The sequence below is a fragment of the Leiobunum rupestre genome, chromosome 8 (assembly GCF_980474605.1).
Source record: "Leiobunum rupestre chromosome 8, qqLeiRupe1.1.hap1, whole genome shotgun sequence".
Classification (NCBI taxonomy): domain Eukaryota; kingdom Metazoa; phylum Arthropoda; class Arachnida; order Opiliones; family Sclerosomatidae; genus Leiobunum; species Leiobunum rupestre.
The window spans coordinates 32,485,335-32,502,406 of record NC_143391.1 but is presented as its reverse complement, the minus strand read 5'-3'; the positions used below and the strand labels follow the sequence as shown (position 1 = coordinate 32,502,406).

Genomic DNA, 17,072 nt, shown 5'->3' with positions numbered 1-17,072 from the left:
ATTATAAAGACTCACGGAGATGTTCCCATTGGAAATGCGCAATTTTGAGTTTAGTGTAAGCGTGAACAACGTCATACTATTAATTATAAAGACTCACGGAGATGTTCCCATTGGAAATGCGCAATTTTGAGTTTAGTGTAAGCGTGAACAACGTCATACTATTAATTATAAAGACTCACGGAGATGTTCCCATTGGAAATGCGCGATTTTGAGTTTAGTGTAAGCGTGAACAACGTCATACTATTAATTATAAAGACTCACGGAGATGTTCCCATTGGAAATGCGCAATTTTGAGTTTAGTGTAAGCGTGAACAACGTCATACTATTAATTATAAAGACTCACGGAGATGTTCCCATTGGAAATGCGCAATTTTGAGTTTAGTGTAAGCGTGAACAACGTCATACTATTAATTATAAAGACTCACGGAGATGTTCCCATTGGAAATGCGCGATTTTGAGTTTAGTGTAAGCGTGAACAACGTCATACTATTAATTATAAAGACTCACGGAGATGTTCCCATTGGAAATGCGCAATTTTGAGTTTAGTGTAAGCGTGAACAACGTCATACTATTAATTATAAAGACTCAAGTAGATGTTCCCATTGGAAATGCGCAATTTTGAGTTTAGAGTAAGCGTGAATAACGTCATACTATTAATGACAAAGACTCACGGAGATGCCCTTATGAAAATTTTCTGGGGTTTTCTAAAGGAAATTTAAATGTAAATATTTAAAGAGTTCCTTTAGATTATCCTAAAGAATATTTCGGAATATTGGCCCCTTTTTCTTAAGAAAAATATTGGGTTTTCCTATAGAATTTTATAAAGATTTTCTCTAGAAATACCCTTACATTTTTCGAAAGAATATCTTTAGAAATATTAGTGTACACATATTCTGGAATGTGAAGAAACGACCAAGGAAGTCATATTTAATTTAAATTAACGTGTTAATAAGTGTTTGGAAGTCAAACTCGAAAATAAACTCTTTCTTTGCGACATAAATTGTGTTCTAGAAGGAAATTAACTAGAAAAGCTGCGCAACGTTCAGAAATCTTTCACCGTTTTTTGTTTACGTAACTTGTAAAACAATGCAATCAATTCGCTTTTTTAGACAATTTCTATCAAATATTCGCAATTGTGTGCAGCAAATATGACCGAAAAACGTATCGATTGGCGAACAGCAACTAGACTTAAGGTCATAAGGCATACACATGTATTAAAAATTTCAAAGATAATAGACTAACTAAATTTAGAAATAAATTAAAAATAACACAAAATCGTAATTCAGGTGAATTATGAAATACCTTATTTTTTTCTACCTAAAGAAAAAATTAACGCCCTAAAAATATTTTCTAAAGATTTTTCTCAAGTTATCTATAGAAATATTTTACTAAACGTGTAGTAAGAAGTGTCTTTAAAAAATTCTATAGAAATTCTCTAGAATTTTTCACTAGACTTAGAAAACTTTACAACCCCTTAAAGCACTTTATAATGTTCTATAGATTGAGTTTAGTGTAAGCGTGAACAACGTAATACCATTAAGTATGATAAATTACTAATGATATTAAAGACTGACAACTAATATTGTAACGGTGCCCGAGAAATCGGCTATTTGAAATATTAAATCTGATCTCCTTCAAAAGTGAAAATTAAACTTATTTTGAAAATAAAACTATTGAATCGGATCATGAAATTTATATAGTTATTTTAGGATTTGACACCTCGAATTTCACTCGTTTTTAGTGCCATAAAACCAACCTGGAAGTAATCCCAAACTTTCGATTTCGCAAACGCTTTACAAAAGGCTGTCATTACGCGAAATCGCTCTGTGTCATACTTACGTTTATTATGTTACTTACGGTATATGCGTATTCTTATATACGACTGGGTTTTGCTCTGTTTTCCATAAGCATATTCATTTGGTTTCGTCTTTTTTGTAACGAAATGTATCAACATCAAAAGGCTCAAGCCAAACCAAATGTAAGTCATTTTTTTGGCGCCAGGTTTTACTCTCGAGAAACGTATTGATTTTGACGGGCTTAAGCTCTCTATTAAATAACGGTTCGAAATCGATCTGTCGCCTCGAAACAAATGTAATTCGTTTGATGTCGAGTTCTTTAACCTTTTCTCGGAGTGTTATTATCTTTTAAAATAGCCCCTAGTAAAGAGTTGAGATTTGAAAAATACGCTACTTCGAAATGACATTAATATACCAAAAATAGATTTTTATGACATCCCGACGGAGTGGCTTCTTCGAATTCGCCGCAACTTCAATCGGAGACTTTTTCTTCTAAAATATTTAAGTGACTTTTTCTTTGAACTGTTTTTAACGAAAGGCTTTGTCAAATATTTCAGATTATTTATTCTCGGAGACTGTTATATAATTCTGATTTTGGTAAAAACTCGAAAAGCGGCTTCATAAGAAAGTAGTTTGATTAATTAATTAATTAATGGAACTAGATATCTTTTTTAAATATTAATCCGATTTTAAGCGTAAAAAGTTTTTCATGCACACAGTAATTATTTTAAACATTTCTCGGGAACTTAAAACAATATTCTAAGCGTAATTTATTTGTAAAGGATATCCGGGGAATTAGAACAAGATGTCACGGACATTTGAGTACACACAATCCCCCCGATGTATTAAATATATTTTAAATATTGAATTTAAATTTGAACAAATTTTCAATCATCTTGTACATTAACTTAATTAACCCAAGAAGAATTTTATCGAAAAATTATTTTTTCGAATTACCGTGTTTTTGAAATAAGGTAGCGAACAGCTTAGGCCTAATTTAAATTAATTTTTTGACAAACCGAAATTTTCGAGTTACCCTGTTTTGGAAATAAGGTAGGAAAATGTGAACGAGTTTAGATGGCGGCTGTATCAATTGGTACGAAATTCAAATATTATGAGTCCCCCGCGAATTGACCAGAAATCTCACTTAAAATTAAAATTTCTTAATGAAACCGAAAACTTAGTTCAGAAATGATCAATTCTACCTAAAAATATAATATTCAACCATATTCCAGCGACCCTTTCTAAGCCTAATTCTTGGAGAGTTATATGGAAAACGGCGAGGGTCCAGTACACACAAATCCTTTAGGATTGTGTGTAAAAAGGGCATTAAACATGTTTTAAAATCGTTGTTAAAATTTTGGGAAAGGGATTTGGAAATTCAAAGTTATTTCAGAAATCAGAAACCGATTTTGAAATATCGGAGGTAATTTTAGTGCAGAGTTTTTGGTTTATCGAGATTTAGAAACTGATTTGCGCTTAGATTCATGGATTTTCAAATTGATTACAAGATCTCTAAAATCAATTTTATCTATAGTGTACTGGGTTTGTACGAATGGTGGACCCCTCGTATTATAGGTAACCACACAAGGTGAGATGTTTTAAGCTACATTTAAAGGGAGCCAAAATTTCTACAATTTCCACTGGAAAGCGCTTGAAATTGAGCATCATCGCATTGAAATCGGACTTTAATCTCATTTTTTCGTAATAATAACTTTCTTGAGATTTAAAACTATTAGAATGAAAATAATATTAAAAGCGGTGTTCCACGTTTAAAACTACCCCTTAAAGGGTCTCGCTAAAATCGAACTAGTTCTTTCGATATATTTTCTTACCTGTCAAGGTCACTTTGAAATTTTCACACAATTTTAAATCGGCTTATCGACATACAAGACATAAGAACAAAAGCTAAGAAGTTAGGCGTTGTCAATTTCTCACGGAACAAGTTGCGTATCGTAAATAATTACAAATTACAATTTTTCTTATTATTGTCCTAGGGTGTTTTTATTTGATCACCCCAGGCGTTTTGCACAAAACCTATATTATCTAGAATTGTGAAAGTTTAAGGATGTACACCATCGGGGAAGTTCGTTGTTATTTGTAAATTTCAGCAAAATCATGACTTTTTACGGTTTTGGATTTTTTATTTTTTTATCGCTAGATGGTAGACGAAAACTGTCAATGAACAAGTTGTAGATAATTCTCGAAAACCTCAAATGAAGTTGGTTTGGTCGGAATAGGTCAATTTATCATTGATATATTAGGTCATGGAAAATAGTAGTTGGCTTAAATCTAAATTGCAATTTTTGTACGACTGCTAGAAATGAAAGTTTTTTAAACTATTTTTTTTTATTGTTTATTAATTTTGAGAGAAAAAAAACAATTACAGTGTCCATCCCGAAAATTTCGAATTTCAAGGTAATATGGTTTTTGAGTCAAACTCTAACATTCTCGAAGTGCCTGGACTTAACGTCGAACTAATCCCGAAACGGAGCGAATCGTATTCTTAATTAGTTTTCTAAAACAAGAGAAGGCGGCGCCTACTGTACGAAGCAATCTTCCGAAATTTTCAATTTGCCTGATAAGTGTTGACAAGAGCCTATTTCGCTCCGAGGTAGGAAATTCTTCTAAGCGCGCTTTCGATCGGGCCCATTTCAAATTAGATTCATGTTCCCAGACGTAAATAAAGAATACGGGGTCGAGACACTGCTCAAAAGGCTGCCGGCTTTTCAAAGTTATTTAGACGAAACGAAAACAATTCGGGAAAGGCCCCGGAACTCCATTCCGACTAAATATTCCAATCGAGTGAACTTTATAGTTTTCATTAAAAGAAAGAAGTGTCTTAAAATAAAATTGAGCTAGTTCCGTCCCTACCGCGGCAGCACACCTTGCGAGAATCGTCGAAATTACGGAATACTATCTCCGTTTCCAGTCCGATGATCTTAAAAAAAATCCGTCGCAACTAAGGGGAGTTGTCTAGCTCTGGCTACAGAAAAAAAGAGTATAGAAGTGAAGGGAAATGAACCCATAGATCTTAATCAGCTATTCGGATATACGAGGGACTTCTCTTTATCCTTACAAGCGCGGCGGGAGCGGAGATCGCGAGAAAAGGGGCTCTTATTAGGCAGCCGCTTTATTTCCATTTTGTGAATTCTGGAAACGGAAGCCTCTTTCTCCTCCGAAGTTCGGATTTTATATTGTGCCATCTTTCCCCTCTTTTTAGCTTAGCCACTCGACTTGGTTGGGGTGGAACCCGTATAAACGGTATGGTAGCCGTCCTTGTCTTAACAGTTTTCGACGGCGAGTCAGTGTCACTTAAGAATGGCGAAAATTTAGCGGTAAAACTCGCGGGACTACCTGACTGTTATAAAGATTACTAGTTCAAGCTCGAAATATTAAACTGCGTCAGTGATTCTAATAAATTCACACCGGCTAGAGTGGTCCAACTTCGATTCCTCTCGCAATTTAGATCGACTTCTGCTTTAAAATTTTATACATTGGATCTATATGGATTGAATTCATAAGTTGACTTGATTAGCCAATGTAGGCTTAAAACTTGGACCGATAAACTACTAGACCCAAATCCTAAGCAAACACTCAATTCTTTATCGGCCACCAGCGCTCCCATCGAGAAAATCACGAAACGTTAGCTTAAGAAATTAGTTTTTCTTGTGACGTGTTCAATATTTGGGTGGAAATATTTCTTATATCTAACACCGTGGCGCTGCTCTAAGCTAGTTTCGGGTCCAGCAGTTTATTGGTGCAGGTTTCGCTTTATCGTAACGGATAACTTCAGATTATTACTAACGTTTCTGTGTCTTTAATTATAAATTATTTTGACTGCATAGTATTTTATGATTGTTGTTTTTTTTTAAAGTTTTTGGCTCTTTCTATAAAATAATATATGCGCATATATGAATAAAAAGTGTTACTTTTTGGAGCGCCCGCTTCCTAATATTTCCGTGTAGAGGGTCTCGTGCGTTTTCGCGCGAGCTCAACAAAATCAAAAATATGCGCGCGCTCTCTAACTTTAACTTCACGATGAATCTAACGTAATCACGTGTCCTCTCGTATTTTATACAAAGAGCTATCGCCACTGACTGTCGGTTAAAATTGAAACTAAGGGGTTAGCGACTCTAATTTTTTTTTCCGCTTCGCTCTGAAAAATTGTAGTCTTTGCTTTGTCATCTTTCAAAAACTTCGTTAGTTCCGTTTCATATCGTAGTTAGGTTTGCTTAAAGAACCTCATCCAATAGTTATTAAAATTGTCGAATAAATTACTTAAAATCATTTTAATTGTTAGATTTACTTAAAATAAATAATTATTATAAATATTATTTTTATTATTTTAAATAGCATCGTGACAAATTAAAGATACGGATCAGACTCGACTAAAAGTTTTGACTCAAAACCATTATATATCGAAACAAAAAAAAACGGGCCGGATCATCTATCGTAAATTCACGCTGTTAAATTTATTACTATAGTTAAGACACGTCCCACCTTAATTATGGGTACCGCTTGTTATATCACATTTCATACTGCTCTCCCAAATATTTATTTTATAAATATTGAAATTATAATATTGTTTAAGTTCTGGTAAAGAGTGTGTGAAATTCCATGATATCGGGCACGGCCTTCTTGTTTCACTTTCGCCTTATCCTCTCTGGTATCTATCCTGGCGAGCACTATTCCTGTAAATAGCTTTTATTCTGGCTGAGGCGATTTAGCTATAATCCCGCTCTTTGGAATCGAGAAAAGAAACTTCGCCTTTCTTCTAATCTGCGCGGATCCGGGAGTCGTCACGAACCCTTCTTTCTCTTCTCCACGGGCCATTTTCATTCGAGAAATTCTTAAGACCTTGACAATCGCTTTAAGCTCCCAAACTTGGAAGTATGATATATCAGCTACTACTATGACTGCCCCTCAGATATATTATACTATAGCTAGCCTTGTTTTGGAAAATACACCCTTTGCCTTATCTTTTCTTGGGGGTTTTTTTTTATAAGCTTTCTAGTTATATACGCTGGTATTTGTTTTATTCAGGCCACAAAACTCTGCATTTTATTTTATTTTTCTAGGAAACAGGGTTTGTTTACCTATTATTAATCAAATTCGAAAACAAAATAATCTTTGTTTTCAACCGAACAAACAGTATTTTCTTAGGTCACGAAGTATGATAATTTTAATTTTTGGTGTTAAAGGAAGCGTTAAGATTTTGCACATATCACATTTAAAACTTAAGCTACATATTAATTGATATAATAAAAGTGTATTAAATATTAAAATATGCTATTAAACGTTAAATGATGCTGCTATACATTAACTGATAAAAGATGCTCTTAAACATTAAAATGTGCTATTAATTATATAAACTATTAATTAAAAATGTGTTATTAATTATATAAACTGTTAATTAAAAATGTGCTATTAATTATATAAACTATTAATTAAAAATGTGCTATTAATTATATAAACTGTTAATTAAAAATGTGCTATTAATTATATAAACTGTTAATTAAAAATGTGCTATTAATTATATAAACTGTTAATTAAAAATGTCCTATTAATTATATAAACTTAATTAAAAATGTGCTATTAATTATATAAACTTAATTAAAAATGTGCTATTAATTATATAAACTGTTAATAAAAAATGTGCTATTAATTATATAAACTGTTAATTAAAAATGTGCTATTAATTGAGATATTAATTAACAGTGCAATAAATTGAATGAGCTATTAATTAAAAATGCACTAAATTGAATGAGCTATTACATAAAAATGCAATGAATTGAATGAGCTATTACATAAAAATGCAATAAATTAAATGAGCTATAAATTGAATGAGCTATAAATGAAATGAGCTATAAATGCAATGAGCTATAATTGCAATGAGCTATAAATGCAATGAGCTATAAATGCAATGAGCTATAAATGCAATGAGCTATAAATGCAATGAGCTATAAATGCAATGAGCTATAAATGAAATGAGCTTAAATGAAATGAGCTTAAATGAAATGAGAGCTCTATCAATGAAATGAGAGCTCTATCAATGAATTGAGAGCTCTATCAATGAATCGAGAGCTCTATCAATGAAATGAGAGCTCTATCAAGGAAATGAGAGCTCTATCAATGAAATGAGAGCTCTATCAATGAAATGAGAGCTCTATCAATGAAATGGGAGCTCTATCAATGAAATGAGAGCTCTATCAATGAAATGAGAGCTCTATCAATGAAATGAGAGCTCTATCAATGAAATGAGAGCTCTATCAATGAAATGAGAGCTCTATCAATGAAATGAGAGCTCTATCAATGAAATGAGAGCTCTATCAATGAAATGAGAGCTCTATCAATGAAATGAGAGCTCTATCAATGAAATGAGAGCTCTATCAATGAAATGAGAGCTCTATCAATGAAATGAGAGCTCTATCAATGAAATGAGAGCTCTATCAATGAAATTCGCGATTAATTAAATGCGTGAGTAAAAAATATGCTCTTATTGAAATAAGCTATTAATTATAATTAATTACTTGGAACAGGACGTACTCGTGCTTTCGTCCAACCGCCAGAAGAGAACGCTAATATCGCTCTGATTCCAAGTACTGGATTTACCTATCTGCTAAGAGCGCTACTGCACGGGGCCTTACCTTTTCCTTATACAGAGGAGGCACCTCGGACAGTTGCTTAAATTTCGAACTGAGCTTAGCCATATCTAAACTTTGAAATTACCGTATGAAAGAACAGTTTCATATTTTCAAAGACGTTTCCTCCATTCGGGAAGACGTAGAATTTCTTTTTAAAAGGTTTATTAAACAATTACAAGACGGATGCCTCTTTGAAATCCCAGTAGTAACGTACCAATGTTATTTTTATCAAAGGAGCGACTGAGGATGTAATTCGCGTATAAGTTTCAAAGTTTACCGCGGAGCTACGAAACTCTGTTTACCTCTCGGGTTGTTCCCTTTTCAATTTAGCCAAAGTCCTGACGACCCTGCGGGGATATAGGCTAGAGGAACGCGAGCGCTTCTCCGTTGCGGGTAATTTTGAGCTCCTACTAAATGAGGCGTGCCCTCCCTTCAGTCTTTCTGATGCATACTGCAGGGAGTAGAAACTTTCGACTGAACTAATTTCTCCGCGCTAGTTAGACACTCACCAAGTTCCACGACCATATTTTATCGATTTCCGGAATATGGTCGTCTCTAAATATCGCGCGGCTTGTCTCAATTTACGAGAAAATCTCTTTTACAAGATATTTCCCGAGGCGTGGCCTATCCGAAGTTTTTTGGAGCCAATTAGGAGAGCTGGTATGCGGGAAAAAAACAAACCGGGATTCAAAAGTTGTAAAGACGTTTTTAACGAAATCCTCGCGTCAGAGAAAACTTTCCCAAAAGGAGGACTAAAGTTCGCTAATAAGGGATCATTAATTTTATCGTCGCGGCGACGCTATAGTATATACTTTGCATATTGGAATTGGAGACTATAGCGAAACGGTCGCTGAGAGATAGTGTACGTCGAAATACGAACTGGGCTTCGTACTTAATGAGTGCGTTCAATCATAGAATTCTCGATGATCATTGCCCCTTTATATAGCCATTATCACTTCGGGTGTACTACCGGTACTTTCCGGGTCCTGAGGGATGCTGTTATCGGGACGATAATTACTAATGTTTTTCTTCTCTTCTCTCCCTGTTCGCTCCTGGCACTCTCTCTCGCTCTTTCAAAGGTGATCCATCGCCGTCGTTAACCTGGTGGCGTGAATCGGTCCTCTTGGACGAGAGTTACCGGCACTCTCCCCAGCAAGGCATTACGCGCAACGAGCTGGACATTCGAGTACTTCAGCGCCACGATCTGATGGCAGTCTTTAGTTGCAGAGCCAAAAATAACGTCATCACCGCCCCGATAACTTCCACAGTTACGGTCGATTTAAACTGTAAGTATCGCCACTCTCTCTCTCTCTCTCTCTCTCTCTCTCTCTCTCTCTCTCTCTCTCTCTCTCTCTCTCTCTCTCTCTCTCTCTCTCTCTCTCTCTCTCTCTCTCTCTCTCTCTCTCTCTCTCTCTCTCTCTCTCTCTCTCTCTCTCTCTCTCTCTCTCTCTCTCTCTCTCACTTGCCGCTCTTTATTTTCTCGCTCTCTAAATCTCTTTCCTAACTTCCTTTGAAATGTCCGTCCCGCTGACCCCCATCCAGATTGGGCGACCTTTCCTTATAAACCTTACTGGAAATAGCTATACGAAATTTCGAACTATAATTTGGTCTCTGTCAATCTTTCTAGAAGATGTGTTCCATAAAATTTGCTCCAACTTTGAAAAATCTTAAATGATCCGATCGGAGTGATTCCTCCGCCTATCGACAGATGGCGCCAATGTAGAATTGGCGAACGAATCAGTTGAAAAAGAATAACCACGTGACTGATTTCCATCTGATTTATTCGTACGCTGTCATATCATTTACACTACATGTAATGTGGCGTATTGAATTACTTTATCTAGAGTATTGTTCTTTAGGCATTTCGATATGTGTTAAGCGAGGGGTAAGACAGTCTCAGATTATCTGTACACCGAGTTCGTGCATTTAACACTGTTAAAGGTACATATTTTCAAGAGTTCGCGAGTTCCTTTTAGCACTGTCAAAGGTACGGCAGTGTACACCGAGTTCGCAGAGTGTCTCACCCCTCGGTGGTAAGTTTCTATTTTGAATCGTCAAAATTGTCATATGTGAAAACCATAAAATGTTTACGCGATTTGGAATCACCGCCATTGTCCTCTATCTTCAAAGATGACCACCACCAATAAATCGCTACAGTGTAATTGGAATTCATATTTTAAAAGTGAAATTAATTTTTGTATTTCAGAAAAATTCGTAGTTATAGATATATATACAATATGTGTAAATATCAGTGGTGTAGACAAGGGGAGGGTTTCCGTGTGTCTAGCTTTGGCTGTACTAAAATATAATCCCGTTCTCGACCCCTCTCAGGTATTTTACATAGTTTGAACCCCTCCCTTGAAGGAAATCTGGCTACGTCACTGGTAAAGATGTTATTTGTAGCGAGTATGCCCAACAGTCTTCTAATTGGAATCCAGTATGGGATATTTTGTTATTTAACTTCCTAACTGCAAATTTGTAGAACCTAATATTTTATTACATACAAATTAGGTAGCCAGCCGCGAGATGTGTGGTGCCGGAGTGGTTAGCTTTTTTGGTTTCGCAGCAAGAGGAGGCGGGTTCGATCCCAGCTTATGGCATTGGATGAAAACACGAAACAACTTCTTCCGCTTGGAGAATGTTAGATCAGTCCCCACTGTCTCAAGGGGTTCTTCGAATTAACCTTTCCTTAAAATATTGCTGAGGTTAATGATAGTAATAAGTGTAAGGCTCGCGTGGCATGAAGGGCTTTCCACCAGTACCCTATTCCGCAGTATAACCCGGCCGCTTGTGTTAATGACCTAGCTTACAATCATAATAAATATTATTACGTATACCACGAGATAAAATGCTTAACTCTGTATCCATCATCCAAGATTACTTTGAAAATGGTACATTAGATTTTTCAATGGATTTTGTACGGATACACAATCAAAATATATTTTTGTTGTATTTGACCATACTAAATTTATTATTTAGCGTTGCCAAACTGAGTTGCATAAAGTAGCGAGTACACTCTAAAAAAGGTTGGGTTAAATGGTACCCAAAATTTGTAAACTTTTACCCAAAACTATTGTAAATATTGCACCTATCCAAGTAGTTGGGCAAACCTTAAAATACCCAAATTGAGCAAAAACTATTACCCAAATGTGGGTCAGTCTAAAAATACCCAAAATTTCGGGTAATAAAATATTAACCCGAAAAATGGGTTATATTCAGAATAGCCCAAATTTTAAGGTTAAATTGTTAATTAAACCCAAATATCTTGGTAGTTTAAAACACCCAATTATATGGGTCGATTGAAAAAGTGGCCCAATTAAAAGAGCCATATATATATTTGAACCAAAGAACTGGGTTACTCTTATCAGAAATCAGATATATATTCATTCATGAAGTTAAAAATTCCACCATTCCTACTGTTAGTAACCATCACTTCAAGAAAAACACCAAATATGGTTTCAAAAAGCATTATATTTCTTGATTCGATAAATTATGAGGTAGATTTTCCAGAAATCAGATAAATATTCACTCGTGAGGATAGATATTCCACTATTCCCACTGTTACTATCCATAATACATCGAGGGTACCCTATATGTGAGTAGTACATTGCAATTTATAGTGAAGTTATTCACCTTTTATTGCATTTGAAAATCCAACGTTAAGAATTATATTAAAAGTCAAAATTCAGACAGAGATTCCAACAGGAGATCGATTTTGCCCTCTTGGGATTCATCTGCACTGCGTAGGAACTCTGGTCTTACTCGGAAGAAGCTGCCGATATCAGTAAACTAATATATATCCAGGGTTCCCTATATGTGAGCAATCCATTGAAATTTATAGTGATGTTATTCACCTGTTATTGGATGGCGGTCGCTATACAGCAGACAACATTTATGATCGAGCTTCTTTTGCAAATCCAACGTTAACAATTATATCAAAAGTCAAAATTTCAGGCAGAGAAAAGGGCGAAACTGGTCTACTGTTGGAATATCTGGCTGAAATTTTGACTTTTGTTACCAACCATAACTTCAAGAAAAAACCAAATATGGTATTCCGCTCAGTGGGGCTTCCTGACTGAATGAAACAAGATGATTTCCAAACTCAAGTGCACGCTCATTGTGGGAGATTTTCAAAAACAAGCGCTTTCAACTTTTGCTCACCTCTGATGTACCATGCTAACTTAACAAACGTGTTTTATACTACCAAATATAATAATCAGCTTTACGTCAATTTTAAGTAGGGCACTTTTAATCTTTGCTTTGATTAATTATTAACGGAATATAATAGTAATGGAGATTAAAAGTACTTGTTGCTTTAACAAAGCAAGAAGTTCAAAGAGCCAAATCTAAGGCTTATTAGGTGCTAAGGCTTATTACAACAGTCTGGGAAGCTGCTGGAGGAGAGGTGGAAACTTGACAACAGCCTAGATTTATGCAAATTAAATCTAATAATAATTAATTTCTTAGTTGGATCTAATTCCAAAAGCAATCGTAAGTAGGATGAATTAATTTACCCTTAAACAAAATCCTTCCAACGTCTGTCGCTAGTTTGTGAGGTGGGAAACGAATATTCGAAAAAGTGGGAAATCAATTTTATTTTATGAACCAGAAAGTTGAGAAGACGATCAAATTTCTTTTCCTACTTTGTGGACAGAAAATAATCCCAGCTGGGCTGGTGCTATTATCCATAAATAACCCAAAAGTATTGGTGAAACCCAGCTACCCAAAAAAGTAGTAACAACCTGAATTGGGTCAAAAGTGACTCAAAATGGGTCAAAAAATATTTTACCCAATATTTTTAACCCAATTGTTTTTAGAGTGTACCTAATCCGTTTGGCTAAAGAAATAAAACTAATACGCTTAAATACTTGTATATTACATAGTGCGTTAAAATGACTATCATATGTAGAGCTCGGGGAAACGGATAAAATAACCGCACCAAAATTTCAATTAATCAAAAACATTCTATTAGCTGTTTATTGATGGATATTATTCACGACTACTATACGATTTAATATGCGACAAATAAGTTTTTATTCGGATAATTTTCTGTTATGGATATAAAAGAAATTAACGTAAAATTTCCAATCCGAACGCCGAGCCCTAATCATATGGAATTCAAGATTAAGTTAAGCCTTTTATATAGTCGTATCATATCAGAATTAATTCCTTAATTAAGTTTTATTATGTGACGAAAGATAATTTTACTCGGATTTCATTAAAAATCTAAGATAATATCAATTTGTATTAAAAAGCTTAAATGGATTTTCCACTGAAAGTGAAAGGTAATTTCTTTAACGTAAAAAGTCCAACAAAATGGATCCAATATGACGGCTAATTGGGAATAATTGCTGGAATGATTCCAGAGACGTAGCAAAAAGGGTAGGAGCAGCCGCATTAGGACGTATTTTTTAAGATCATTCCTGAATGTCCTTTTGGTGATCCAGAAAATAACTTTAGGGACCTCGAAATCTCTCATACTAACATTGTTTGAGGGCAAAATTTATGGAACAAGAATATAGATATACATTCGTACCACTTCCGCTATTGTCCAATGCTTTGAGAAGTAGGTGAGGATTCGAACTAAAACTACCATGAGACCTCGGTATTTGCTACGACCCTTACTTTCAAAAAGGTTAATTAAAGCATTGGATAACAGAATAGGAAACGGTATAACGGATTAGTCGGCATTTTGTCTAGTCAGCTGTCAACTTAAAATTTTCTGGGTGGAAGAAGATTAAGGTGGAATAGGAATAACGTGAAAGGCGATTTTATATCAAAATTTTGGAACAAATGTTCGCGTAATTGGAATTGCCTGAAAACTGTTGGGTTATTCGCCCCATCAATCCACACCCAGGAGACCCCAGACCCTATTCTCATAATCCACGGGGGGGGGGGGGGGTAATTGAAATCGAAGCTGATAACGCCCCTCTTAACGTAACGCACCATTCGGACCGATCCGTCAATCAGTTTCAACAAATTTCCTATTCCTACTTAATTCGATTCCACCTTAATCCGATTAGAGCTTAGTTCGATTCCACCTTAATCCGATTAGAGCTTAGTTCGATTCCACCTTAATCGGATTATACCTTAGTTCAATTGCACCTTAGTTCGATTTCACCTTAATCAGATTATACCTTAATTCGATTCCACCTTAATTCGATTCCACCTTAATCCCATTACACATATAATTCCGATTCCTCTTAATTCCGATTCCACTTAATTCCGATTCCACTTAATTCCGATTCCACTTAATTCCGATTCCACTTAATTCCGATTCCACTTTTTTCCAATTCCTCTTAATTCCGTTCTACTTTTTTCCGATTCCTCTTAATTGCGATTAAAGGTAATTTCGATACCACATAATTTCGATTCCTCTGAATTAAGATAAAAGGTTATTTCGATTCCTCTGAATTAAGATAAAAGGTTATTTCGATTCCTCTTAATTACGATTAAAGGTAATTTCGATTCCTCTTAATTACGATTAAAGGTAATTTCGATTCCTCTTAATTACGATTAAAGATAATTTCGATTCCTCTTAATTACGATTAAAGATAATTTCGATTCCTCTTAATTACGATTAAAGATAATTTCGATTCCTCTTAATTACGATTAAAGATAATTTCGATTCCTCTTAATTACGATTAAAGATAATTTCGATTCCTCTTAATTACGATTAAAGATAATTTCGATTGTATTATTTTCCCTTTATGAGCCCCATCCATTTTATTCCGATTAAATCTTCCCATTCTACTCAGATCCATTTCCACTTTATTATCGTTCTATCTTTGTCCCATTCCACGGGAGTTCTATTCCGTGTTATCCTTATTTTGTTGATTAATTAATTTCCACCGAATTCCGGAATCCAAAATTTGGTTCGTAGCTTGAGAGCATTAATTGTGTTGGGAAATCGAACAATAGTTCTTTTTATAAACTAACGTGGCCTTCTTGTTGAAATGTTGCTCTTACGTCACAGTCTCTTACTTTGACAAGCCTACTAGCGCGCGCTACAGTCGCGAGGAATATAGCTTTTTCTATAGCGCGTGCAAATCGCTCGTGCGAGGAATACACTAATAAAGCTGGGTCTTGTGACGTAAGAGCAACATTTTAACAAGTTGGGCAAGACCACTTTTTATTTTATAAAATCAACTATTTCTAGCTACTTTCGAAGCCTCGAGCGACGTGGGAGGAATTGTACGTACGAAAAGTTTTGAAATGTTAAAGGGCCACACCGGCGTTTAAATTTGACCCGTTTCACGATCTAGTTTCCAGAATAGGATTGGTCGTATTTGGTACCACGTGCTAAATTGGGACGGAATTTTTCAATCGCCGCGCCGGTGTGGCCTTTTAAGTAGTATGAAAACTTTAGTGTCAAGTATCGGCTTAAAACATTCTACTCAAACTAAGCGCTTGGACTTAGTGATAAAATATTTATAAAACCCGAAATGTTTCCTTAGCAATTGTAATTGGTATCGCCTTAAGCCTCCGATTAATTATCAACCCCGCTGGTATTAAATTTAAACGTGTCGAAAGAGTCTGCCAATGTGATTTATCTCCGTGTCTGTCAGTTCGGCCGTTGGACGTAAAACTGGACTACGACGGGCACCCGTTGTCGGCGATGAAACCCATCGAGTTGATTTGTCGCACGACCGGATCGCGTCCCCCGGCGACTGTGACTTGGTACAAGGGCAAGTCCAAGTTGAAGTCGGCGAAAGACGCCATCTCCGCGGACGGCAACACGACCACCAGTGTCCTTCATTACGTTCCTTCGAGCGACGACCACTTGGAAAAGCTCATTTGCAAAGCCGAGAATTTGCTCATCCCCGGCAGCCAAATTGAAGACGACGTTGCCTTAGACATCTACTGTGAGTGTTGTTCCCCGAAAGGGTTAATCAGTTTTCACGTTCGCACTCTTTTTCGCGAAATAACGTTGCTTAATATCAAATTGAACGCGATTTTCATTCCTCGGTACGCTAGATTCAATTGGCAGCGAGTGCGGGTCAGGGCCCGAAGCGTTTCGAAAGGAACTCTTAGAGCTTTATTTGATTTCGAATCAACGAGTCCGTCTTATCTCGATTACGCGCTTAACTCGATAAAATTCGAACGAAGGCCGTGTTTCTCGAAATGCTATTCGTTCTCTACGCGATTAATTGTTTAAAGATTATTTCGTTTCCCAGAATGGAAATTTTCTCTAAACCGTAACGGTACTTAAAAGAATAGCTAATTCAGTCTACGCTCTTGGATCATTGTTTGGACTAATCGAATGATGGGTTTAACTTTATAGAGCTCTTCCGCCTTTTATTATGTATAGTCGGCGATTGCGGTATAATGAGGCTTCTTGCTATTACTATCTCGACGAAGTAAGGCACCACGCAAAAATATCGGGTGTTGCGCCCGACGTGAATTTATCGTCTGTCGAGTATAAATAACTATAACCTCCCATTTGTTCAAAGTTGTGGGAGAGAACGTAGCCAACAATTGCGTCTCCCCGAATCAAAATCCTGGAGATGCTGCTGACGCGTAAATGGCATCTAAGTTCCAAATAATTGAAATATATTTAATTAAGTTAAGCGACGAAATAATGAAATCATTCTTGAAGTGAAAGTCCTCCGCTCTGGGCGTTTTACGG

General features: G+C 35.8%; 1 protein-coding gene across 1 annotated transcript in view; it reads left to right on the top strand.

The window, feature by feature from the left end:
* The window catches only part of LOC149933224 (kin of IRRE-like protein 3), a 72,577-nt gene that overhangs the window by 45,562 nt on the left and 9,943 nt on the right, over positions 1–17,072 (top strand). Inside the window, exons 4-5 of the mRNA XM_090155295.1 lie at positions 9,523–9,729; positions 16,012–16,308. Of these exons, the coding sequence (XP_090011421.1) occupies positions 9,523–9,729; positions 16,012–16,308 (504 nt within the window). The remainder of the gene's footprint in view (positions 1–9,522; positions 9,730–16,011; positions 16,309–17,072) is intronic.